Source organism: Molothrus ater, chromosome 13 (assembly GCF_012460135.2).
Source record: "Molothrus ater isolate BHLD 08-10-18 breed brown headed cowbird chromosome 13, BPBGC_Mater_1.1, whole genome shotgun sequence".
NCBI classification, from domain to species: Eukaryota; Metazoa; Chordata; class Aves; order Passeriformes; family Icteridae; genus Molothrus; species Molothrus ater.
Genome location: NC_050490.2, coordinates 11,789,894 through 11,817,746, shown reverse-complemented (window position 1 = coordinate 11,817,746; position 27,853 = coordinate 11,789,894). Strand labels below are relative to the sequence as shown.

Here is a 27,853-nt window from a genome sequence, read left to right as displayed (position 1 = left end):
CATCAGTGAGGTTCTGTGAGGAGAACAGAAAAGTTTGTGTAGATAAAACTTAAGTGAGAGAGTCAAAGTAATTAATTTAGACGTCCTCTCATTGAATTTTTAGTGCTGACACATACCTACCATGGCATTTCCAGAAAGCTTCTTCTGAGAGAGTTTTAACCACTTTGTTATCTTAAAATGCTCATTACGTTACTCATTTTACAAAAGCTCCAAATTTTGCTATATTTTGATTGTATATATTTTTTCCAATTTATCTTAATTTTATATGTTGAATCATATAAAATTAAGATAAAATGCTGAAATAAACCATTTCTGTAATAGGACACTTTTTGATTGATGTACTGGAGCTGTATTCCTTTATAGAACTCAATCCCTAATCAGATATTCACATCTTAAGTGCTTCACTGGATCCCTCCATTACTCTTAAATGCACAGTTTGAAGTGAGTTCTGGTTTGCAAAGGTGGAAGTTTTATGGCAGCCTGACATTCCTGACTCTCTCAAGGCTAAGATCGACTTTTGCTAAACCACTTACAACTCGGATGTGCCAGGCAGAGAATTTAAAGTTGACAATTTGATTAATCTTCTTTGAATTATAGTGGTTTCATGAATCAAACTTCAGAAGGAGCTTCTTCTTTCCAAATAATATTAGGAGGATAGAGTAATGCTTTTAAAGTATCTTCCTTTTCAATTTGGGATTTCAACATGCAAATTCAGCAGATGCCCAAAGCAAGCAGACAATGGCAGCATCACAAACATTTATTAAAAGCACTCCACTCTGCTTGGGTAACATGGCAAGAGAATGAAAAGGTGAAGGAGGATCTAGGAGAGCTCTGCACAGAAGCAGAATTAGCAAGTCATGAGATATCACGTGGCTGTTCTCAGACTGAAAGGCTCTGTTGATTCGATTTATTCATTAGGGCTTTCCAGTAGCGTAGGTTATTAAGTGGGAGAAAGTAGGGTATATTACAACTTACTTTTATATTTCCTTTCCTGGAGGATATTTAGCACCACAGAAGCAGAGAAAACTACTGAAGGTACCATGCCACATAAATGGGAGAATGATAGGAAAAAGAGCAGCAGCTCTCTGAAGATGGATCAAAAGAGCAATGCTGGGAACAGGAAGTCAAGAAAGTTTCGCTCCATTTCAAGATCCCTCATACTCTGCAATGCCAAAACCAGCGACGATGGGTCAAGTCCCGACGAGAAATGCCCTGATCCCTTTGAGAACTCTACCAGCTGGGGTCAAGAGGATTTTGACTGCTGTCCCAGAACTCAGCTGCCATACACAGCAGAGGCAGAGGACAGCCCACCTGATCCTCCATGTGTGGTCACCAGCATCCTCCAGTCCAAAGCTGCAGCAAATGAGAACTGCAACAACACAAGAAGAAAGTTCCTCACCAAGGTAGGCAATTCGTGCTGGGCATTGTAATGTTTCCCACTGCAGTAATTCCCAAATGGATTAATTAATATTTCCCAGGAACTTAGGGTTCTACTTGGCTGTTTCAGAGCCTACGAACCTGCAATGTTCCTGCTCTGCATAAAAGGCATGAAAACATCCTGGCTTCCCTGCTGTGCTGTTGCACTCTGCTGATGCACAGTCTGCTGAAATCAGTGCCTCTAGGCCACTATCAGTGTTCAGACAAGTACAGCTGGTGTGTTCTATCTGCAAGAGACTCCAGCTCAAAATATAAACCTGTCTGTAGCAAAGACTGTAGCAAAGTGTTCTTGTAGTGTGATACCTTGGTATCTCACAAGCCAGGCAAGCCTGGATTATATTAATATTGTGTCAGACACAGGAGATTCAGTAGGCAGATGCTCTTTCCCTCTGATTCAGGAAGAAGGTAGTGGTGGCTCTAAAACCACCAGAGATGTCACATTTCCTAGAGATGTGAAAAGTCTAAGAGTCTCATATTACAATGTTATTCTTTAATCAGCTATGTGAACCCAAACAATCTGAACAATTTTTCAGTCTGAGCAAGATATTTTAGATGGCTTTAGAAAGTTCTTTCAGTAGGATAGCCTAATTTTTCCACTTTCTCTCTACCTGTTGCTGTGATGTGTAAAAGGGACCTCACTGCAAGTGTCATCCTGGCACCTCCTTTGTTACCTTATGCCTTTTATCTATGCAGATACATGCTTATCTGAAAGAACCGATTCTTTCACCTAAATAGTTTTCCTTGTATATTCTAATTTATTTTATATAAAATAAAATATATATTGGCTAAAATTAGACATCTATGTCTAAACACACAGTGGCACAAGTGGTACTGAAAATCAGAATCTCCCCTTACCCTTGATGATGACCACAGCATACCCAGCATCACAAAGACTGCAGCAGGATGAATGCAAGTGTTTCCACCCTTGGCAAAGCCCCAGCAGGAAGACAAAACCAAACCAACTTGCTATTGCATTCTGACAGAAAACAAGACCGAAGTCCCAAAATTCACTCAGTCCCCTGCAAAACCATGCCAACTCCTCCTTTTTGGAAACAGTCCTTATGCACCCTGCTGATGTCTCTGTGAGTGAAGAAGGAGCTGGCCTCTGTGCACTCCCCCATCTTTTCTTTTCAAAAGCTGAAGCACTTAGGTGGGTGTGTGTCAGCTGCCACAGTCTATTTCCTTGCACATCTCTCAAGTGTGCAGGGCTCCAATAACTGCTGTGATCCATCCCCACATGCAACTCCTCAGTATCTCATCTCAGACTGGAAGTTTAGATTGTTTGCTTTTATAGCTGGCAAGCAGCTAAAACAGGGATCTGAGGAACAGAGCAAGTCCCACAATGCCTTCGCACATATAAAAATAGAACTGCTAAGGATATAAATCCACTCTTAGGCTGAAGCATCAGTGTCACTGAAGAACATGTGTCGGATGCTGACATAAATTAGTCAGCAGCTCAGTCCCTCACAGCAGCATTTGGGTTGCTTAGTGCTGCTGTAGACTATGAGTACCATTAAATTCCCACTCCAGAGCTCTCAGAGCAATCTAAACCTCTTCAAATGCTACTTGCTAATCTTCCATACCTTTCAGAGTCATGGATCAATGAGTGATTCTAAAGTCTTATCTTGGCTTGCTAAGTAAGATGAACATTGGTAACAGCCACACAACCCTTTCCTGTGCTGCTGAGGCTTTCCCCCTGGAGTATGAAAGCAGTGATCTCTACCTTCCATATGGCAGAAGCCTGTCAGAACAATCTTCTGTACCACATGTCTTACAAAGCTTAAGCCTTCTCTTCAAGAAGTCAAACAGGCATTTTTTCATGTCCCAGTGTAATTCTCTCTCCTCCATCTAAATGTGACACTTCAGAAATTCATGCTGTGTGACTCAGAGCTGAAGAATCCTTGTCTTTGTTCAAGAAAATTGATTCCATTCTTTCTGTGGTGTTCTTGAGAATATTCCACTATTCTTCTCCTTTCCAGCACCTCCAGCCCTAAGCGTGACTCTGAAGGTGTTAATAACTCCCACAGAACTGAACAACTTAATATTGCTGTCACAGGGAAGGAGAGAAGAATGCCTAAAAGTGCTGCATGATTTAATGCTCCCTGTACATTTCTTCTCCAGAGTAAGGGGGAACCTGTAACATCAGTATTCAAAGTTCAAATTCCTTTTTTTCTGTTGAAAACCTTAAGTGCCTCTCTGAGCCATACTCTACTGACAACATGGGATATACCATAAGCAATAAGTTATTAGCAAATCAGTGTTGCAGGACTAAATAACAGATTTTTTTTTTCCTTCTCTAGTATTCTGTCAGCAGTGAGAGCAGATGAACTGTCTTTTAATTCATTTGGCTTCAGTGACCCACTATTCACTTAAACTGGCTATTCCTTGTCACTTGTCACTTGTCCAGACACTTTATGAGATGAGGTGTGCTTGGTCTGATATGGTGGACTGCCAGCTGGTCTATGTATAAACAAGCAGATCTCCTTTACAGTGTGCCTCTCACAAAATCAGCAATTTTCACATGGCCTGAAAGAAAAGAAACCAAAGAAATGGTAAGCAGTATCTGATACCCTGAGCACGGACACAGCAGACACTGTGGAAGATGTCTTTGCCTGCTCAGACTGAAATCACTCCAGTTGTTGGAGAGCTGGACAGGAATAGATGATATCAGCTCCTTCAGAGAACAGCAGGCTCTGCTGAGTGTGAGAGCTGCTGCAAGAAGCACTTCTGCTACTCCAAGAAGCATTTCATTACATCTTCCCAACACTCCCAAAATCCTGGGAAGTGCTGAGAGCTACAGTGGGGCCGGTAGCAGGGTTGAAATAGCATCTAGAATAAACTAGAATAGAAAAGGGTTGGATTCTGATGAAATAAATACAGGAACTAAGTTGACCTGACTGCATGGCTCTACTTGGTTCTAGAAACTTCTGCACCCTTTCTTCCTTTAGTCCCTAACTCTCTGCTTGAAGAAGAGAAAAGGCAAAAGGTAATTTTTCTCCTTTGGTCATCAGCAGAATATAATTTATTAACTTGCCTTGATGCAAACACCAGTTAGCTGGCCCTTTGGTACCAGGACAAGTGCTATGGCAACACACTGTAATGTCTCAAACACAAACCCACGGGCGGGATGGAAAACCAAAGCCAGGAGAAGAGACTGCATTTATTTAGATATTTATGTGTTCTCCTCAGTTTTCACACTTCTCTCTTTCTGTCTGCCCAGCCTTCTTGCTTTTGGTGTACATCACCAGGTCATCCTCAGAGCCAGCTGGGAGAGGAGCTGTTCCATTAATACAGCATGTGGTGCAAAATGCAGGCCAGCAAAGGCTCCCAGGAAAACACACCAAAGGGCAGATGGCAGGGGAAAGGTCCTTCTGTAACATCTGATGTGCTGAATTGTCAATCTAGGGCAAAGCTTGATCTCATGCCCTGCTCCTTGCATCATCCTGGCTTTCCAGCTTCTGCCATTTTACTGGTTTCAAAGGGAATATGCTGCTGGGAAAATGAATTACACCTACTATAAATACTTGTAAAAGACCAAGGCATTGGGCTAGGGTACATCAGAGCCGGTTGAGTGAGTTTATGCCAGAGAGACTCTGGCCCTTTCTGTCAGAACTGATGCAGAAAAAAATTAATCCTTGAAGAAAATCCCCAAAGACCGTATTCTCTCAGAAATCCCAGCCATTTCACAGTCATAAGAACTGTGAAAGACCAGAAAAACAAAATATTTTAATAAATTATTGTACTGCTGTTAGATATATTTTTCCTTTTATTTTTTCCTTTTTTTTTAAACCAGCAGTCAATTAGCTCATTGTCATGCACTTGGTTAACTGAGTCCAAGACCTTACTTGAACTAGCCTTGTATAACATTTCAATTCAGACAATCTAACTACTGTGTCTTACTTTAAGAGCGCACAAAAGTTTTTCAGTTTTCCACAGATGCCATGGTTACCCTTATTTCTAAACAACATCTGGAATTAGATGTTTTGAGATGGGACTCTGGGTTAGAAATGTCTAATGAAAGCATGAAGGAAAAAAGAATCTTTTAAACGACAGATAAAAAACATCCTCAGAAGCTTTGCATTTTGGATGACAAAAAATGGGAACAAGAAGAGAGAGTAGGCCTGGATGTACCAATTATTTTTCCAGAAAAAACACAAGAAAAGTTAATCTATTCTCACCTGTGTAACATTCAAGAGGCTCTTAAAATCCTTTACTTTTTATCTTTCAGCCAAGCAGACTCAGTTTAAATACAAATTTGATTTGAGTGGAACGTACAATGCAGATAAAAGTTTCCTCAGAGTCCTGAAGTGCTGGAAGACAAAGAAGAGAGTTTATTCACTGGCAGAAAATATACGTTTAAATATATATTCTAATAATGAAGAGACAAGGCTGACCTAGGATCCACCTGCCCCCACCTCAAAGCTGACAACCTTCTTTTAGCAAATTTTCAGTACTCACTGTATTCAGATCTACAAATCCCCTTTCAAAACAAACAGAACACTTTAAAAAGGAAAAGAATGTAAAAATAAATACTGTCTTTACTCTTGGAACCATCAGCAGTATCTCTATGCATAAAATAATCAGAGACAGGAAAAAAAAATTAAAGAACTAAACCCAAAGCAAATTGACTGTGGGCACAAGAATTGGTCAAACATTTATTTTTCTGAAGAACAGCTTTTATTAATTTTCTGTCATGTTGCAATAACTTGGATATGAATATAATGATCTATATCCAGGACCCAAAAAATACAGATGTTGACAACATACAGATATTTGCCACATGTCCATAGACCAATAAAAACTTCTTTTTTTAAGTAATTCACCTAAATGAATTGCAGCAATGACTGAGACATGGAGCTATTTTGAAATGTAGCCCAACTGGGTAATATGACTACAAATCTAAACAAAAATTTTTCCCAAGATTTTTCTGCTGTGTACAAGGGATTTAACCTCTACTTTTCTAGTGACTAAATGCATGCAACTTACAGTTTTTGGAAAAATCTTCCTATCAGATTTGGTTTGGTGATGTTTCTCATGGATGTCCCAAAAAAACCCAGAATTTCCAGCCTGGCACGTGTCCCATTGTACAGAATACAATCTCTTCCCCAAAAGACTTTCATGGTGCTGCACTGAAAAACCTCAGAGCCAAACCCACTGCTCTCTGTGATGTCCTGTGAAACTGGGCAGAGACACAACACTTTTGGACAATTAATTAGGAGGGTATTTAGAAATATGATGAACACGGTAGCTATATACTGTGAACAAGTTATAGGAAAGGCAGGACTCAGCTTTTAACAGGGATGAGTTGGGGACAGTCTGAAAAGGCCCATGAAAATCAATAAAATGAAGTGTGGAGAACAGCTGTGCAAAGTTGTGTGTGTGTCTGACAGGTGTCTGTGAGAAGATATGTGTATCTTTCAAGAGAGCATTTCACAAGAGTAGGGATTCCTAAGAAGATAAGCTGGCAAGTCCAAACTTGAATTCTGACTACAGGAAAAAGAAAGAAAATTACTCTTTTAAACACTGAGTTTTAAATACCATTATTCTTTCACAACAGCCCCAATCGACAAGCAGCTGACATCTCAGAAATACTCAGCCAAATGGCAGCATAATTTCCTGCCTTTAATATCTATCTCACATCTCTCATGTTTTACAACAAGCACATCACCTTATTGAAAACCCTGTGAGTTTCAATGGATGCTCCATGTATGCAGAATCTGACCTCTAATGTCATAATCATGCCTGAAATAAAGGACAGTGCAAACAAACAGAAAAGGGAACTCACATTTTTTGCTACTCAAGATCTCAAATTTTAAGGCATCAGAATGTTAATCTTTATTTTGTTACCATGCCGAAGACTTCAAAGAACTGCCATAAGATCATTAAAAAAAAGGAACATAATGTAATCCTGATTTCAAGTAAGCATTTCCCAAGATATTTATCTTGGGTGAAAAGTAAATATAAAAGCTCCAAAACTAATATTAGAGCTCAAGCCAACTGCTTTAAGATAGAACTCTGTCCATGCTTAAATCCTTACCAACATATTACTCACCAGAAAAATTCTTAACGAACAAAAAAAGGCTTCGTAAAATTCAGACACTCCTCATCAAAGGCAGACAATCTGGAATGTAAGCAAACCCACAGAGTTAACGAGTCAGTCAATACAAGTATAGCCCTTATCCATTACCTACTGAATTCAGCCCAGGGCCCCAAGTTAAGTATTTCATTCATTCACAGATTTACTCTGGCAGGTTTCAGAATGGGAGCCAGGCTTCGGCAGTCAGCCTGAAAGATAACGACCTTTATTGACATTGCTGTAATTTGCATTTTGTGTTTGCTGTCAGTTAGGAATGATGCAATATCTATTGATTTTTGGTGAAGCAGCACAATGATTCTCATCCTCAGGGCTGGATGAACTCTGCCTAGGGAGGAAATGAAGCCCTGCTGGTGGTGAAAGTGGCTACACAGCTTTCCTTGTGCTCTCAGAGGACTACAGATTACTGGAAATAGTTTATGCACTTTGACCAGGGGCCCTGGGAGCAACACAGACAGTTGACCACTGTTATGCTTTGTGGCCTGTCCTAACATATGAAATTTGCCTCCCCTTCAGAAATCTATACCTCAGTCATACAAATCTCTTGGGAACAAGCCTGGATCCAGGACACACTGAGTGCCCTCTTCACTTTGTGGAGTATGGAGAGGCTGGCGAGGGCAGAGGAGGTGGGTTCAGCTGGGAGCAGAATAACTGAGAAATGAATGATTCTCTTGAATCAGGAGAAATACTAAACAAGTGGAAAAGAAATTGTGTGCTAACTTTCCAGCTTTCCTCATCTCTTTAAAATTTTTAGGTGTTCACATTTGTGCCACAGGAGAGTATTTCCTAGTCAAATGTGTTGTGCTTCATGTGCTTAGTTGCTCCATTCTTTGCTTTCCATACATGTCTCAAAGCACTACTTCTCCTTCTGAATGGCCCTGTGTTAATGATTCATAACTGCATTAAAGATATGCTTAAAATTAGTCCTCCAGATGCAATGCAGACTACAGCAATTTCAACCAGTCTGGAGTGGACAAAAAATTTTCCACTGCTGCAGACCTCTCTGGTCCCCTGCCCCCACTTAACAAGTCAGCAGCAGGGGTGGAGCATCTAGTGTTTTGTATACACTTATTTTACTTATTTTCCATTCAGACCTCTTCTGTTTTCCAGAGCATTTAATTTTCTGGCGTGTGTTTATTTTCCTCCCTGTCTATTCTTACAATAGCTAGCATAGGCAAAGTTTACCCAGTTACTATGAAAAGTCTGCTATTTGCTCTCTTCCCTTCATGCAAAGGGACACTATATTGTAATTCTTCCTTCTTGTAGCCAGAAGCCACTGAAGTCCTAAGGAAAATAACTTCTGTAAAACACTGACTCTGTAACACCATTGTTTTTTCTCAAAAGGACAGTGTTAAAGGCTCCTGTTCTCCTGGGAGGCAACTGGGTTCTAAAGCCTTTCTTAAAAAGGTTCAGAATAAGTGTAAGTAACTTTTAACAGTTTAAGTACATTTTTGCTCATGCAAACTTTTATCTTCGGATCAGGACAGCTGCATCTGCAGGCTGTGCTCAACATCAGGGACAGGCAGCTCAGGAATCAAGCTCTCCCGGAGTCCGAGATGTGCATCTTTCTGGAAAGGGTTAACAGGCAGCCATGTGCCTGCTGAGGGCCCAGCAAACAGGTACAGTACATGTGGAGTTAGCTAGTTATTACAGAGACATTTGTTTGCACAGAGTTTGCACAACCAGCTTTTTGTGACAAACTATGCCTTGAAGCTCAGTTCCAGAGAAAAGAAATGATGTCTGGGAATCATTCCTTACATTGCTTCCAGTTGGAGACATTGGAAGATTGTAGAAAAATAAAACTGTGGCCACTCAGGGATCTCTGTTGCTCAATTACACCAAGAAATAAAACCTTGAAAAAGAGAGAGTGTACATAACATCAGGTTTTCAAATGGTGATTCCTTGTCAAAGGGTAGTGTAGGCTGGCATCTGTCCCACAAGGCCACTGGAAAGCAATGTGAGCTAGTGTGACAGGAAGTTAATGTAGTCTTTGAACAATTTTTCAGTACAAGACAGTGAGAAGAGAGGAATGTCTTGCCTGAATGTCAGCTGTGAGATCACCAGGCAGCCAGTGATCACCAGGACTAGGCAGAAGAGAGCAGCAATGGGGAAAAATCCTAGCAGGGGATGGGGGTATCACACACCCAGGCACCTCATGGCAGCCCAGGTCAAGGCAAAGGGAGAACTGAAGCTGACTCCTCAGATAGTGAGACAGGTAGCACATGGAACAGGGATATATTATTCTGTGTGAAATAATATAGAAATGTTTCTTTTTTTTCCTTTAAGGGATGGTTGCCTGACCCCAAGGGATGAACTGTTAGCACTAAATGTACAATCACTCAAAGACTTGTCCAGAAAGGAGGCTGAGTCTCTCATTCCCCCACCAACACAGCTGGTGAACATCATGATGGCTCACAAAGTAAGCATGAGCAACTGTGGGGTGATGGGACATTTACTTTAGAGAGGAGGGGAATTTGTTCATCAGACATTTGAAGATGGTTTTGCCTTTCATGACAAAACCCAAAACCTCCTGTGGTCAGACTCTGGTGACTTTCAGCATAGCTTTTTCCCAGATAAACAGAGGCTGTGGGGAGGCTGAGGCTCTGGGAAACTCTAGCAAGGGCTGTTCAAACCCTTCTTTTAGAAACACACAGCTTGCCAATATTAATTTTCCATTTAGAAGTTGAAGAAAGGCAGAAACGTATTTAAGGGAAGATCCACGCATCCCAGAGAAGCCAGAGAGCAGGCCCTGTAACAAAGTAGTTCTGTGAATCTAGGATCCATAGTTAATAGCAAATGCTTTTCAAGCTAGCTAGCTTGGCAAGAGAAACACTGCAAAATCACTTTCAAAATTCATCTTCAAGGATCTTCTCCGTGTTTCTAATTCTGAGGAGTTCCCCAAGGGAAAAGCCCTAGTAGGATTTTGCTACTTGGCAATACCCCCACCTGCTGTCCAAGAGGAAAATTAGCATTCCGTAAGTGCTCTGACACTGCTCCTGTCTCAGCTCCTGTAGAATAACACTGAGCAAAAATTTGGCATTTTGTTTTATTTATATCAGTTTCCATATGGTGTCTGTATTTAGTAATGTTCTTCCTTTAACTGGGATTCCCTCAGGATCAAAATAATTGTGCCACAGAAACAGGATCAGAATCAGGACTAGCAGGAACCACCCAGAAATTATTCCTAAGATCTACTGTTATTCAGATGTGATCACGTACTTATTTCCAACAGTTCTAAAAACCTGCATTTAGAAAGCTGAATGGAGCAAAATTCATTATTTAAAACAAATAGGAGAATAAAGGAGAATGCAGCCCAGATTTTGCTATAAAAATGATTGTAACAAAGTAATAAGATAGCAATAGATTCAGGTCCTTAGACAAAATGAACAGAAAATTAATTGGACACCCTCAGTTTGTCCAGACAGATTGATGGATGGGTAAGATATAGCCATGCTTATCTAATTTCTGGAGGTAGCTGATATTTTTCAGGTACTCAAGCACCTTAGGGAGGTGTTACAATCAAGAGGAAAATTCTTAATCCCATTTTATGCAATGGTGGATATGTATCTAACTTCTGATTCAGAGGGATGTTTTTTAGTCAAAATACAATCTGAGCATTTAAAAACCTCTGAGGACTAAGTTTAAGAAGTTTCAAAAAAATCAGTACCTTCCAGTTGGAATCTCCTGTTGCTTTTGAGAATACGGTCCCTAATTCTAGCATTTAAAAAATTGTAGATTGAATAATGAATTTTGCTCCATGTCTTTTTTTGATTCAGGCTGAAATCCATGCAAGACAAATTAGAAGAAATTTATTTTTTAAGAATAGATCACTTTGGAAGTTTTCTGCATAGCAATGGGCTTTGTTTGTTGGGTTTTTGTCTGTTTTAGGAAACACCAACACGTAAGGAAAGGCCTTTGGAAATACAGAATGGTTTTCTGCACGGTAAGGCTGCATGCCAGCGGACTCGCAGTAACTCCACCAGTAAGTTGCAGAGCAATAATCTGTTTTCTTGCAATACTCAAGGGCTACAGATCACCCCGTTGTGTGATGGTACTATGGTGCTAAAAGAAATGTTGAACGTTGTCCAAACTTATTCTGGGATCCTTAGCTAAGAATTGCTGATGCATAGAATCATCAGCTGCTGTATTCACAACATCCTGCAGCTAGGTTTGGTGCATAAAGTTTGCATTTTATGGTTTGGGCCTTTTTTTTTTATGGTGTATTCTAAATAGGCCAACACTTTTTTGGTAGGGAATTCATGCTTTTTACTATATTTAACATTAATTACTGTCATCAAAATGACAACTGAAAACATCAATCCCTTCACATCGAGATTTACAAAGGGAAAACCATTTCTGGGTAACGTTTGCCTAAAACGCCTGTGCTGTTTGTCCAAGCCTTGTGCAGTAACTGGGCTCTCTGCCCACCCGGCAGGTGCGAGCCCGCTCTGGGTCGGGGCTGTGGAGGGCCCGGCGCCGCGCAGAGCTGGGCCCCTCAGGGAGCGCCCACCCCACGGCCTCCACGCCGGCCGAAAATCGCTGTCACAGCAGCTGGACTGCCCTGCAGGGAGAGCCCCGGTGAGTGCCACAGAGACACCTGAGGAACACACAGTGCTGTCCCCAACAGGGCTCTCTGCATGACCGAGGCGCGTCCTGGCAGATCCCCTCTGCCCCACAGGCCCTGCCTGGGTGATGGTCACTCTGCCTCCTTTCTGCCCCCGACATTTCCTCTGTGAGGGGTGGGAGAGCAGAAAAGGCACCGTGCCATTTCTCCATGTTCTCCTTCCCATTGCCCAGCAGGTTCTTTGGTGTGGCTAAATTCCCAAGGATGGTTTACACCACCCCGCTCTGAGCCCCAGTGCTGCGCTGGCCCGGCCATGGCTACAAGTGGATATGGACTGACCATGGCCCCCACTGAAAGAGACAGATTTAAACACCTGTTAAAGGAGGCTGGAGACTGGCTCAGGTGCTCTCCAGATAGATGCCAACTGATCCATGAGATGCTGGGAAATGTTTCGGGCATTTATGGTCCCCAGACTCAGACCTGGAGGAGGAGATGGCGGCAAAGCTCCTCACACTCAGCTCCCACCTCCCTCCCTGCTGTTCCCTGCCTTCTCCTGGCCCACCACCAACCCTGAGGGACCCAAGGCTTTAACAGGAATAAGGAGGCTGCAAACCAGAGCACAAACCCAACCAAACCACACCCGAGTGCACAGAGAGGTCCTCAAGGATTCACTGGGATTTCCTTCTCCTCAAAGCTCCTGCATGGCTGCTCATTTGAAGAGGTTCCTTGGCAGCATACTGGCTTTGGGTATTGCTACCCACCACAAACAGAAATTAAAAAATACACCTCACACAGAAACAAAGGAAATTTGAAAATTTCCTGTTTCAGATTCAGAAGACCCAGACCAGAATAAACAGTCACCCTGGTCAGACAGAGGAATGCATTTTGGAGACTGTGTTTTTGGTGTTGCATACCTGTTCACCTCTTAGTCCCATTCCAAATCCCATGTTGAATAGATAAGCTGGTTTTCATGTCAAAATTGAGATTCTCGCATATGCAGAAACCATAATTTTGGCCGATTCTTCACTCTTCAACACCTGTTAGTTTCACTTTGCTGCATTAAAAAAAAGCAAAAAAAAAAAGCGTTGAACTCTCTCAGATGTGTAATGAGTGCAATTAACTCTGACCCTGCTGAACTTCATGCATAGCTAGCTTTGGGTAATGACTTCTGTCAGTGCTTAAATTATCTTGTAATACCTAATTCCTTGTTGAAATAGGAGGTTTTCATTAAACATTTCACTAAATATTTCATTAAAAGTTTATTAAAATGGGGCAAATCTCAGAGGCTGAATTTAGGAAATCCAGCACAAATTCATATTTTGGGGAAAATGCTGAAAACAGGTTTGGTATGAGCCAAGATAAAGTTTTTAGTCACAAGATAAAGGAATGATTTTGAATGTCTTGATTCTAGTTCAGTTCTTGAAGGCAAAAATGATAATACTTGTTCATGTCCCCTAATGACCATAAATGGGGTTTTGGCATAGGGACTCAAGCCAGAGCACAAATATATCTTTCTACACCATTTCACCCCTTCAAGACCCAACATCCTAATTTTTCTCCAATTTAGTCCCTACAGGACAAATTCAGTGAGCAGAGATTTTCTGAATAACAAATGGCTTATGAAAATTACAAGGATTTTTTTTTTAAAGAATTCTTTGTACAATCAGTTATAAGGAAGAAAATTTCAAATAAACAAGTTGCTGCAATGTATGTTCAAGAATGTCTGTTTATGCATAAAAGAAAATTGTTGGTTTTGTTGGTTTTTTAATGTTCACAGGCAATTTCGAGGCCATCCAGATCCCTAAGTACAGCACAACTAGTGCACACATCCTGTGGCTCACAGGCTTCAGTGATTTCAAACATTGTATTGATGAAAGGACAAGGGAAGGTAAGACTGGCTCTGTTGATTTACCATGAGTTTTACTTCTTGTCACAAATGTGATCTGCAATGTGCAGAGAGGTGACTGCACGTTGCTACTTTTGGGCTGCCAGTTCATATCCAAGAAAAAATTTAAAAAATAATTTAGACACCTTCCTATGTGCATACAATGTGAATTAATTGATTGGAACAAACAAAAAGCAAAATGTGAGAGGATTCTGCTGAATCTGCTGAAATTTCTGCTGAAATTTCCCTTTACTCCTTCTACAGGAATGTGATTGACTATTTTTCCATGTGTTATATTGCTCCACTAACAATACTGCCCATGTAGGTAATGCAGAAGAAACTGCAAATGAACTATTATGAGAACTGAACGTGGATTCTCACACACTTGTTCTTCCATAAATTAGGGTTTGGGCTTCAGTATCGTTGGTGGTAAAGACAGCATCTATGGACCAATAGGCATCTATGTCAAAACCATCTTTCCTGGTGGAGCTGCTGCTGCTGATGGAAGGCTACAAGAAGGTGGGAAATACCTCTTCTCTCCTTTTTCCCACTTCCCAAAAAATGACACTGAAAGTCAGATTGAAGCTGAAATGAGTCATAAGTGACTTTTACACCTGCATCCATTTTTGTATTTGCAAGAGTCCTTTGGAGTTTATGCATGTTATCACGTAACTTATTGCACAATACAGTAATAGTGATATAATTTTTTCTCTTTCGAAACAGGTGATGAAATCCTGGAACTGAATGGAGAATCCATGCATGGATTAACACATTATGATGCTTTGCAGAAATTTAAGGTTATGTATTCTCCCTCCAGAACAACCTCTGGTTTTAGACACAATGTGCATGTGAGCTCAACCCATTCACTCACTCTCTGTTCTTTCCAGCAGGCCAAAAAGGGTCTTCTGACACTTACAGTCAGAACAAGCTTCAGCACACCTCATTCTGCTTCCAGCTGTCAGTCACCCCTCCTGTGTCAGTCACTGAGCTCCAGTACATGCATAACCAAGGAAAACAGCTCTTTCAGCTCAGAAAATGGAGCATTCTCCTTAAATCCTACAAAGCCCAATGACAGGGTCATAATGGAAGTTACCCTAAACAAAGGTGAGTGTTGACATTAACTGAGCACTGCCAACAAAGCACTGACTGACAAACCACTGTTCATTTGCTCCTTGAATGTCTTTCCTCACAAACCTGATTCTTTTCCTGAACTGTTTTTTTTTAATACACTAAATTAGATCTTGGTGCCTGTCAGTACTAACAAGTATCTATCAACAATTGGATTTTGAACGCCATCTGTCCTCAAGAGCCAATCACAGAGGATTTTTTGCTCTCAAGCATTAGAGTCACATGCATATCCTTCATTTGAAAGAGTAAAGCTCTTGCCAACAAATGCCTCTTATTAAGCAGACTGTGCAGCTCTTACCCATAATTAGGCAAGCAGTTAATTTCACTCTTGAAAAGGCTTTAAACCAAATAAAATAACTATCTACATCTTCTTGTAGTTCTTTCACCTCCTCTCCAACTGTCATCATCTTCTATTTAGAAACAACCACTGGCACAATGAAATAAACTTTTAAATATGGGAACATCAGAGCAACAAACAAAGCAAAGCCTCTATGAGGTACCACGACTTACCAAACACACAGGATGGGATCTGACATCAGTGACTGTCCACAGCAGAGAGGATAAACTCACAGAAGTCTTCAGCTCTATTATATAAAACAGAAAGAAAACTGAAATGATGTAACAGTAGCCATATATCCTTAATTTTAGCTTTTTTCCCCCCTCTTAATTTTAGCTCCTTAATTTTCTTTCTATTTTGTCTCCTTGTAAAGTCATTTGAATTCTTCTGTAATGACAGATATTTTGCAAAATAAACCTGCAGTCCATTGTGTCTGTAACATTTTAATCATGAGGAGGACAAAAGCCCCCATAACAACCCCACAATAAAACAATAGAAAGGTACAGAAAAATGCAGTGGAAGCAGCAACAAATACTGAATGTGCAACACTCATGAGCACAAGACTTTGGTTCTGGCTTGTGCAGAAAAAAAGAATTAAATTTAATTAATTTTTAAGAAGGTTCTTCAATAGTTTGCTTTGACTGTTTCTTATGGACTTTTTAAATTATTATTTATTCTTTCAGAGCCAGGTGTTGGCCTTGGAATTGGGCTGTGTAGCATCCCTTACTTCCAGTGTATTTCAGGGATCTTTATTCACACCCTCTCGCCAGGATCAGTGGCACATATGGATGGGAGACTCAGGTAGGATGAGAAAGGCTGGATATCTTAGGTTACAAATTTCTTATTGATCTGTTTTATGGGTTTATTTTTGACCTATTTGGGCAGGAAGAAATTTGGGAATTTGGTGTTTAAAGCACATGTGCTATTCTCAGGGTTGGAGCATGTCTTCGGGATATGTGGGATTTTCAGAAATACAGTAACCCAGGGAAATCTCTGCCGCTTGTCCAAGCTTGGCTAACTTTGAAGGTATTAGACAAGCTTGTAGCATGGCTACTGGAGGAGACCTCCAAATGAGAAAGTATTTGGAAAAACCTAAACATATGGCATAATTTGGCTTGTTTGAGCACTAGATTTTTTTCCTAATACAAGCTCCTCAAATTCTATCTCTTCTTGCCCAATAGAAAAACAGATTTGCTGAAATGAGCTTAAGTGAGAGTGTAGAAATTCACTTTCAGAGATTTTTGACCAACTAGTAGTGTTGAACATATTGAGAATTGAACAGACCACAGCAGTTTCAGTGTTTTTGATCAAAGTTAAGGTGTTCTGTAATTCTCCTCTCTAATACTTTAGCTGAAAGAACTGTAGTCTTAAATTATTTGAATATTTGCATGATACAAGTCACTACCTTCAGTCAGGCTCTTAATGTGTGTGAGAACTAGAGCAGAGCAAGGCAATCTCAGTTTCCATATGAGCCAAATTTGGATTTCATCTGTAAAGATCGAGTTTAGCAGATTTTGATAGTTTGTCATTGGAATTTTTCTCTTAATGGGTTATTCACGTATGTAGCAGAAACATAACATCCTTTCTGAACTTAAAAACCACTAACATAATATAAAGACATGAAAAGTGAAGTGCTAACTGGAAAGGAAGGAAGTAAGGTGTAGGTGGAAGCAGCAGCTGAGCTGCAGACAGCAGAAAGAACACCAAGTGTGCACAGCTGAACATGCAGAAAGCTCAGAGGTTGCATGCAACATGGCAGATCAAAACCCCTTGGCATCCAACTCATTCCCATTACATTCTCTGTAACAGGACAGAAAGACAGATTTAATCTGTAAGAAAATTAATTAGGTCGACCTTATGAATTTGCTTTTTTTATATTTTCACATGAGTGAGATGAGGTCAGGAGAAAAATCTTTGTTTACATTCTCTCTTTTTTTTTTTAATATCTCTCTAGGTGTGGAGATGAAATTCTTGAAATTAATGAAACTTCAGTACAAAATACAACCCTTAATGAAGTTTATGCTGTGCTGAGCCATTGTGATCCTGGTGCAGTACAAATCATTGTTAGCAGACACCCTGAACCACAGGTAGCACAGTCTGTATTCTTTCTGAATTTCAAGATAGAACTAAGAGGGAGGAAGTGCTGATCTAATACAGGTGGAAAAATGTTGACTACAAAGATGCTGATCTCTTTATGATGATCACTGTGCACACACAAAAAAATCTGAGATATGCATTCTCTTAAGTAGAATTATTTAAGATTTGAAGATCACTGGTGACAGTCTTACATGAGGTTCTATGCAGTGAATAAGGAAGCTACAGAAATAACATTTAAGGAATAACCCAAAACATAATTCTTATGTAAGAAAGAATTGACAATGATAAGTAAATAATTTGAAAGAGGGAACATACCTCCCCAAGAAGAAATGTTTATACACTATCTTTCAGTAATTAAAATTTAGGTCTTGCTCTGCCAATATTTATAATTAAATTAATATTGAAGTATAAAGTTTTATTCCTGCAAGGTTTTTCAACAAAATCCTTCCTAGCACCAAATACTGTATAAATTATTATTAAGTTTAAATTGTTACATAAACTATGGTGTATTGAGTTACCTTATACTGGTAGATCCAGGACTCCACTTCTAGTGAAATCTGCAAAAGAATGTTTACCTTTAAAAGGTCCCATTTTACCTAAATAGCCACTAAAAAGAGCATATCCATATATATACTTCATATACACTAGGATTTATACAAATATAATGGTGTGCAATTAACTCACCTCATGAGAATAAAATGGCATGATATTTCCTAGGTGTCTGAGCAACAGCTAAAAGAAGCTGTTGCACAAGCTGTGGAAAGCAACAGATTTGGAAAGGAGAGACACCAATGGAGTACTGAAGGTAAGGGAATAAATGCATTCACTGAGACATGGTAATTTTGACTTAAAAGATGCCAAGGATGAGTACATGCTGTATTAGAATCCTTGAAAACAGTCAGGTAACCCAAAGCAGAAAGAAAGAGGAGGAAAGCTTACAGGACAGCCCCCCTAACATGTCTCCAATGATACATTACCAGAGTGATGAGAACAGACCAAGTCTGTCTGATTACCAACAAAAATTTCTTGTGCAAACTTCCTCTCACAGTGGCTCATCCTCTCCAATTCACAAGCTCTGCTTAGAGTTTTTCAAACCACTGTCTGTAGGTGACAGGACTATGACAACAAGGAACTATGAAGGTGATGCCCTAGGGCTAAACCTTGTTAATTCCTTTTTTTGTGAGGAAATGCAGTCATGGCTTGAGCTATTTGCCCAGCTCAGGTATGATAACCTCTTCCAGTAATGATACTGCTTTGAGTGTCTTCTAAAGAACCAACAGGTAACAGTTATCAGTAAAATGATAGTGCTGACATACCTATATATAAGGAGAATATTATTTGGTCATTCAGGAACTTAGCTGTTGACTCTTGACCCTACAAGCCTTCAATGCATAAATCACGCCTTTGCATCCACCAAGGATGGTAGTTAGGGGCAGATTTCATCAGCTGAATCTTAGAAGCGAGCACTCTGCATGTACTGAGCAGACATTTTGTCCATGTTCCTGGTACAGGTGCGAAGAGGCTGGAGATGAGCTGGCACGGGAGGCAGCCCTGTGAGAAGCACTCGGACAGGAGCGTGGGCTGCTGCAGCCGCAGGGCTCAGCGGCTCATGACCCGCTCCAGCAGCGACAGCAGCTACAACCCCCGGGCCTCCTGTGCCCCTGCTGCTGTGCCCCAGCTCACAGACTTGAAAGCAAGAGTACACAGCATAGATGTACCAATTACCCAGCAGCCTGGGCTGCTCTACTCATTCTCTACCAATAATTCAGGGAGAAATTCCCCTCCCACCTGTAGTGAAGGTGGTCGAGCCTTGCAAAACACTAAGAAGTCATCAGAGATCCTCGTTAGAAAACCTAAATCATCAAAGCCCAAACCTCCACCAAGGAAATACTTCAAGCAGGACTGCACATGTGATGACCAGGGTAATGCAGACAGAAAAGAAAAGCTTGTATCAGAAGTGGCTGCATTACCTTCTGTAAGTGTGCAGGTAAAGTAAAATTTACAACATTTTTCTTGTGTGTGCATATTTTTGAGGCAGGGGAAAAAGGAAGGTAAAGTGGCTTTGCATGGCAGCAGGAAGAAGAGTAGGAAAGAAGGAGGAAAATATATATACATGTGAGAATGGGGGGAAGAAGATGAGTCTCTTCTGTTTTGAAAATAAGGTGTGTATCTTAGTGAAGCCAGTATAGCACAAAATGTTATGTTCAAAGTAAGGTCGGAAGGCAGAGAATTGTCTGAAGAAAATCTTCCATACTAAGGTATCTGAGTTAAAATCCCAGTGAGAGCAGCTGCAAGAATGAATCGGAGTCCCTGCCTCTCCTCATGAGCATGTGCCTTTGGTGGTAATCAAGCATGCTCTGCTCCCAGGGTTATGCCCTAGGCTGGGCCTGGAGGTGTTTACACAGCTTCTGATGCCAGCTTGGTGTGGCTCACCCCAACTCCCTGTGTCACAGAGTCATATCATTTATAGTAGTAGTCATAAAACAATAATTTCTTTGTTTCAGCAGTGGATTTTTATTGGAAGAAAGCACTAACATTATGTGCAGCAGGGAATCTTGGGCTCAGATACCTTTCTTGAAACCGGGAGGTATTAAATAAAACCATTTAAATTGTGGTGCACATACATCTTTGTTGATGAGCTACAGTATTTGAAAACAGTGTACATTTGTATATTTCTAAATTTCAGTTCCCTCGCTCATCTAGGACAACAGAGAGTGTTTCACTTTTGCATGAGTGTGAAGGATTGTGAGATCTGCATGTTGAAACAAAATTGTGGTTTGTTTAAAACCGAAACTTCTTTTCCTCAGGTTTAGCAATATGGCAGTAGAAATGAACTGCTCTCAATGCAATGCAAAGGAAAAATACAAAAAACAAAACACAGAAAAAACCAAAACAAAACAACAAATAACCAAACCAAACACAAAAAACACAAACTGCCCCCCCTAACCAGTTCCCAAGCTGCAAAGATCAATACAAAATTATACAGAGCAAACTGAAGTCCACATATAATGTTAATATCCAAAGAAATTTCAGTTAAGCTTCTTAGGTAAGGTCATTTTTACCATCCCCTAAGTAGAAACCACTGCTAGAAAATCAACTTTCAGAAGTTAAATTAAGGACAATAAGTACTTGTTAAACTTACCACTCCCTGCAACTTCTTATTCTTCGTACTTAGTCATTCTAAGTGAGAAAACCCTAAATCTTAAGATCAATAAAATCCATGAAAAATCAAGATCTGTTCAGGAAGACAACTTCCTCTATTAAGATTGTCTTTATATCTGCATATACCCAAGAGAGAAAGTTTCTGGTCAGAATGTATTTTAGATCATTAAGAAAAGGTTTTATTAGTGCTTTAAATTTTTTTTCAACCCTTATTTCCCACAAATTTTGTATTAGTATGTCTGAGGCCTGCATACCACAATTTTAAATGGGGTTTCTAGTTTTTTTTGCAGATTCATATATTTTTTCAGATTCATATATAGTGTGGTTTGCATAATTGCATTCTGACACACTTCTCTTTCCTGTTTGTTCAGCAGGAAGTTGGAGAAGCAATGCTAGAGGGACATCAAACCGATGTAACCCACAGTGTCTTCACCACTTCTCCTACTGCATGTGATAAGGAGCACACAGCTGCTGCTCCAGTGGGCAGAGATCAAGAAAGAAAAGAAAAATTAGGTATGTTTAATTTAATTAACTTGTTTCCCCCAGCTAAATCTATAGTATTTAGTTTGGATTCCAAAATGGGTATTGAGCTGACTTCACTTTCTCTTTAAATATAGTCTTCAAACCATATCTCTAAATTTTGGGATGAACAGATGAAATTTCAAATTATTGATTAATCTCTGTAAAGAAAGGGAAAGTAGATCAAAATCAGCATAAGAGATGATTTATTGTAATTTTAAAAAATTATTAATCTTTGTCAAAAGAGAAAATAGATCAAAAGCAGCATAAGAGATGATTTATTGTAAAAATTGTTAATGGACAGGTACAGTATTTCTGTATTTCTTCAGATGAAACTGCTTAGTTATTCTGAACATCTCATATTAAAGCTTAGTTTTAGCATTTCTAAAGGATATTTTTATGCACAATTTCAAGACCCTAGTGTTGCAATGGTACAAACCACTGAAAAGTTACTTTTTTGCTGTGCTAGTTAGAATTAAGGAAACTTAGTGTTAAGGGAACAAGACAATCTCAAGAGGTCTCTTACAACATACAGGCTTATGTAAAGTTATGGCTCAGATCATTAAAAAAAGTAAAAATGTTGCCTTAAAAAAAGTTCACACTGAAGCAGAAAACAGTACCTGTGCAGCTGCACAAACAGAACTTTGCTGCCATTCAGCTCCACCATGTCTAACATTAAAATGCTCAATTGCTCCATGAAGTAAAAAATATTCACATATTAGAATCAAGTTTTTACTTATCAGAAAAAATCAACTGGAAATGCCTGAGGAAATTTGAGGAAGCATAAATATAGAAGATCTTCCTATGATCCTACTCTTTTTAGAGTATGATATACTTACAAATGTAGAAAATAAATGGTTTTCAAAAGAATTTACTGTAACACCAGATTTTTCTCTAGGCTGCAAAAAACATTGCAATTTTAACTTTCTATTTTAGCTGTTACATCCTGTATCAAGATTTCAGCACCCCAGAATTTCAGTATTTGTAAACCCTCTAAAAAAACAATCACGTATTTAAGTGTGCAAGAGCCTTGTTTTTCAGTTAATTTCACTGTCTGAAGTCAGAACTTATGGATCAAGAATTACGAATTTTTAAAAGCTGAAACATTTTAGAAACTTCAAAAAAAAATTATCAGAGGCTTGAATGAAATTCAAGGTTAATGAATTAATAATGATGCAGCAAGAAGTAGATGGATGGTTGTTTATAATCTATGTCTTTTTTTTTTACAGGGAATCCACTTTCATCAATTCAAAGACCTGTACTTAAAAGACAAGCACGAGTAGATTATAGTCTTGATACAACAGAAGACCCCTGGGTTAAAATTTCTGACTGCATAAAAAGCTTATTTAATCCTACCATGAGTGAAAACAACGTCCACTTAGATTTGCAGCCTGGCATAGACAAAAAAAAGGAGAATCAAAATCGAAGCAGCTCAGAGACAGTTCTGAAGAAATCAGAATCAGAGGGTTCCAAAGTGCTAAAATCAGATGAAAATGACAGTGTGAAGAAGGGTCCTCCTGTTGCACCAAAGCCCACCTGGTTCCGCCAAAGTCTGAAAGGATTGAGGAAAGCAAATTCAGATCTAAAACCACAGGCAGATCAAAGTCCTCCCAACCATGACAGTGTTTCCAACAAAAAACAGCAATCCAGCTTCTCACGTGTGTCTCCTGGAGGATCATCAATAAAACAAAGAATAAGCTCATTTGAATCCTTGAGTGCTCCACAGTCACCTGAAAAAACCCCCCGAAGGTTGAGCCTAAAACCATCGGTGCAGAAAGAACCTTCCCGCCCTGCAGCAGGGGCAGAGGCAGCTCCAGCCTGTGCACACCAACCCCTCCTCCCGCATTGTGAAAACAGCAACCAACAGCCACCTGTGGCCATGGCTACAAAGAGCCTGGATAGATCTTCCTCTCGCAGGGAGAGCATTGCCAGACCAGAGAAAACCAGCTCAGAGGAAAGCAGCAATGCAAGCACTGAAAGTTCATCAAGTCTCCTCACTCCAGAGGCTGTTAACTCCCATCTTGTGTCAGTAGCGAAAGCACACAGCCTGAGGTCACGAAGCTTCCCTCTCACCGCTGCCCAGGCTTGTGAGATAATGAAGCCATTTGATGAGAAGTGTAGCAAAATCTATTCCATCAGCAGCCAGGTGTCATCTGCTTTAATGAAATCATTGCTTTGCCTTCCTCAGTCCCCAGCCTCTTCTGGAAACAGTGCATGGGAAACTCTGGACACAGTGTCTCAGTCCTCCATGGAGGAGGATGGGCCTTCCACCTCACCTGCAAGTGAGAACCACCACCTGGACACTGGCTTTTCCCTAAAGTAAGATACCATATTTAAAACTCAGATTTACAGATCAGCACTGGTGAGCAGCTGCACTGATTCACTGACAGATTAAAGTCTAAAGTAGCAGCACACAGAAGTAAAGCACAGACTAAGAACTTTTTAGAGCATGAAGGTTAAATGACTCCTGACTGCTAATCTTGTTTTTGATTTGTATTATATCCATACATAGATATTTCAAACATCCTCCTATTTAAGGAGCATTATTTCTAGTATCTCCACGATAAAGCAGATTTAAGTGCATTTGCCTGAGGCCATGAAATTTTTCTCATTCTTTTATGCCAAGGATTGTACTTCCTTTAAGTGAACACGATTAATTTCCATTTGTCTGTATTTATAATAGTTGTAGGAGTTACCTCCCAAATTACATGCTAATAAGATGAAAAGATGACTGCTCCAAAATTGCCTTTTGCCTTAGTGGGTATGTTCTCTCATAGCTCAATGTTTCTTTTTTGTTCTTGTTACAATGGGACAGCCTCTCAGAGCTGAGAGAATACACAGTGAGCCTGGCAGACAAAGGGAAGGAGGAAGACAAACAGGAACAGGGCTCACCTCAAGCATCCGGTGTGTTGGGGCAGTCAGTCATCTCTCTGCTTTCCCCTGAGGAGCTGGCAAAGCTTATAGAGGAAGTCAAAGCCCTAGATGAAGAAACCTTAAAGGTAAACCTGCTTTTTATTTTTCTTTTTTCATGCATGATGTTCAGAAAGCTGTAGAATGAATGTGTCTGGTAAACTTTGCAACTTAATATTATGCTTATGCCACTAAGTCTCATTAAAAAATGTATAACAAACTTTCCAATCATTAAGACATATCTTCTGGGAAGTTCTTGACTATATTCCTTTCTCTGCCTAGGAACTTGATGATATTCATGTTACAGTTTTGCATAAAGAAGAAGATACTGGGCTTGGATTCAGCCTGGCAGGGGGCATTGATCTAGAAAACAAAGTGGTAACAGTAAGTAGCATCTTAAAAAATACTCTCAAATCAACCCTCTATCTAAAAATATATACCTTACTGGTTTTCTACTACAGTTTTTGGCTTTTAGATAATCAAAGCAGGCAGCTGTATTGATAAGGTTGGAAGGACCACAGTGGGTGAAAACAGGTTCCTTCTGCACAGAGCTGCCTCTCCAGGTGTCTGGTAGCAGTGTCCTGTTGCCTTGGACACCTCCTCCCCAGCAGCTCTGAAAGATGAGGCAGAACAGAACACACAGCCCTCAGCAGGAAATAACCAACACCTTACTCACCTGCTTATAGAAGACCATGCAGGATGGTCTGGAGGAATGGGGTGGGTAAAATACATCAGGGGTCTGGAAGCTAGAGGTAAGTGTCACACCTCCTTCCTCTCACAAGCAGCAAGAGGGTCAGGAAGTAGAATATACAAGGTACATAGCACAGGTAGCACAGTTTTAGCCATCTGGTACCAGGGCCAAACTGCTCCACTGGCTGCTTGAGGAGGGATGTGCACAGGAAAGCTTCTCAGTGCAAATTTATTCATCCTCCATCCTGAAATGTGATAGAAGCAACTTATTCCTGACAAAGAATGAAAAATGCAAATGGTGTAAAGCGTTAACCAAGGGATTTAGTGATGTCCTCTTTTCCTCTTCCCTTCTGTGTGTGTGTGGTGACTGGGCTCTTCAATAGGTTCACAAAGTATTTCCCAATGGCCTGGCCTGTCAGGAAGGAACTATTCAGAAAGGAGATGAAGTGCTCTCCATCAATGGGAAGTGTCTGAAAGGTGCAACTCATAGTGATGCCTCAGCAATCATGCGACAGGCCCGGCAAGCCAGACAAGCTGTTGTTGTCACCAGAAAACCCAAAGATGGAGAAAAAAATCTCAACGCTTCCATCAGCTCTAGTACATCATCAGTAGCAAGTGATGCCTCACAAGAATCTGGTAAGTTTAGTGGCATTATCTTGCAGCCCCCACTTGATAAGAGTTTACTCATCACCTGAAATCCAGGTGTTCATAAAACCAGCAGTGGCTGTATAAATCTGTGAACCCTGATTAAAGACAGAACAGTTAATAAAACATTCCTGAAACAGATATTGAAATATTTGAAATAACTTTACTGAAAAGGGAAAGAATTAATGGATTTCTAAAATAAAAGAACTCCTAAAAAACCCAAGCATGATTCTCTATGTGAATTTCTGTAGATGTACAAAGATGGCTATTGTAGCACACCATCTAATTGAAGGTATAATGACAACTCAGTGAACAGTGATTCTTTATTCTAATATTGTTACATGACTTGTTCTCCATGAAAGAGAATTTCAGTTTGAACCAACAATATGCTATTGTTTGATATAGCAGGTGGCTACATCTGAAACACAGCAAGGTCAGAGTTTTGCAAAATATTTCACTTTCAGAATAGTTTTGTGTTTTGATTTGGTTTTGGTTTTATTTCTAAAGCATGAACTGGAGATCTGTAGCTTTATTTCCATACTGCAAATTAGCAGCCTAGTAGTCAATAACAACTTCATAGCTAATATGAAGTCAAATATTTTCCTTAGATTTCGTTCATTTAATAGATTTTTATAATTCTAGTAAATATTCTGCATTTCCATTCTCCCATTAATTCAAACATAACTTTCTTTCCCCAGCTTCCCAGAGGGCCTTAAAATGACATAATGAGAAATTAAAAGCTTTAGTTTTCTCTTTCATTTGGCAGTTTATAGGACCTTTACAAACAATCCAAAAGTTAATTTTTTGTAACAGATGTTTGAGCTTTTTAGACTGTGCGCAGTCCATGTGGTAACTTTCCATTTGTTTTCAGCCACTGGGGATACAATCTGCACTGTAACTCTAGAAAAAACATCTGCTGGTTTAGGATTCAGTCTGGAAGGAGGGAAAGGCTCTATTCAGGGAGATAAACCCATCATCATCAACAGGATATTTAAAGGTAAACACACTTAACATGTTCCCAACTCAGGCAGCCTTGTGGGGTTCATAACTGACTGCTGATTTATAACTGTGGAAATGTTATTTTTTCAAATGCAGCATTATATTGCTTGGTGCCAGTAATTTGCCTGCTGGGACCAGGTGGTTTTTAGCAAACATCCTAGTGATCCATTCACTAGTAAGTGAAAGATCCATTAAAGTTTCCTCCACAGAAAGAATTAAAGGAAATTCATTTTCTGTCCCCAGGGACTGCACTGGAACAGAGCAGCCCTGTTCAGCCTGGTGATGAGCTCCTACAAGTGCACACAACTGCCATGCAAGGACTCACTCGTTTTGAGGCGTGGAATGTAATCAAGGCATTACCTGATGGGCCCATCACAGCCATCATCAAGAGGAAGAATCACAGCTCTGTTACCAGCAAGTCATCCAAAACTTTGTAAGAGGAGGGATTAGACTACTGCCAATATTCAAAGAAAGGATTTTATTACTTGCAGGCACTTGGCTGCCTCAGCAAGATACTCAGAAAGCACCCACGAGGAGTACACTGGAGCTTACTGCCAGTTACAGAGAAAGCTGTCTGGGATTAACTAAAACGTGCAGGAAACGGGCATGATTCTTATTTCAAACTTCAGAAACAGATGTTACAAAGTGTATAATTATAAAATAATGACTTTGTTAATAATATAGTGGTTGTAATAAAATCCATCACAGCTATAGTACTCTCCTATTCTGAGCTATTAACTTAATGAGTAGCAGAAGCAGATCCTGTGCTGAATTTTGAGTGCTACTCTCCAAGTCCTGCTCCTTACCTTACCATCCCAGCAACAAGAAATGAATCTATGAGCCTAAAATTAAACACTGCCTTAGAGAATGGGTAGGGCAGAGAAAGGGGTTGCAGTTTTGTGTGTCAAAACATCCCCTAGAAAATTCCAGCTTTCCTATAAAAACATAGAACATTCAGGACAGCCAAAACCTGTAAAAGTGACTTTCTACTAGCAGCTGACAGAGCCCTCTCTACTGCAGCAGGCAAACACAGGGTGGAAAGGAGTTCTCATGGTATTCCAAGGGGGAGGCAGGAAGATGAGGGTAATGTAGTGGAAGTTTTCCTAACCTTCCTCTGGCCAGAAGAGTCAAGAGGACCACTGCAGGAGAATAACAACGCCATTCAGAACAAATCTTACCTTGTAACAATACTTTTTTCTTTTAAATGTCCATGTTAATTTTGCAAGGGAAAGTACCAGCAGGAATAATTGTGAATCCAAGTACTTCTGAACTGAAATGTTTACTCTGGAAAGGCTAAATAACTTGGGAGACAAATCTATGCTTCCAACACTGCTTCCTATATGCACTGTATGGAATTCCACCAGCAGCACAGGTACCTATGGCAAG

General features: G+C 40.1%; 1 protein-coding gene across 2 annotated transcripts; it reads left to right on the top strand.

Annotated features, from left to right (window-relative positions):
* Positions 1-953: 953 nt before the first annotated feature.
* IL16 (interleukin 16) lies at positions 954-27,183 on the top strand. Of its 2 annotated transcripts, none has more exons than XM_036390024.1 (20): positions 954-1,403; positions 9,014-9,150; positions 9,818-9,926; positions 11,420-11,513; positions 11,967-12,109; positions 13,873-13,983; positions 14,385-14,499; positions 14,704-14,777; positions 14,871-15,084; positions 16,129-16,246; positions 17,400-17,532; positions 18,260-18,347; positions 19,054-19,529; positions 21,079-21,217; positions 22,453-23,542; positions 24,039-24,222; positions 24,416-24,517; positions 25,207-25,459; positions 26,340-26,465; positions 26,711-27,183. In XM_036390024.1, exons 1-20 carry the CDS (start codon positions 1,041-1,043, stop codon positions 26,902-26,904), a joined length of 4,263 nt encoding a protein of 1,420 aa, XP_036245917.1. In that variant the 5' UTR covers positions 954-1,040; the 3' UTR covers positions 26,905-27,183. The 2 variants fall into 2 exon arrangements, with proteins under 2 accessions (XP_036245917.1, XP_036245916.1); XM_036390023.1 differs by having other exon boundaries at positions 9,818-9,950; positions 21,076-21,217.
* The last annotated feature ends 670 nt before the right edge of the window (positions 27,184-27,853 follow it).

What these genes read in the sequence shown, in the direction of transcription:
- IL16 (XM_036390023.1), top strand. Translation starts at nt 1,041, where the DNA reads ATGCCACATAAATGGGAGAATGATAGGAAAAAGAGCAGCAGCTCTCTG. An exon ending in GCCCTGCAGGGAGAGCCCCG is followed by an intron (nt 12,110 to 13,872) that starts GTGAGTGCCACA and finishes TAATGTTCACAG; the next exon opens with GCAATTTCGAGGCCATCCAG. An exon ending in GACACTGGCTTTTCCCTAAA is followed by an intron (nt 23,543 to 24,038) that starts GTAAGATACCAT and finishes ACAATGGGACAG; the next exon opens with CCTCTCAGAGCTGAGAGAAT.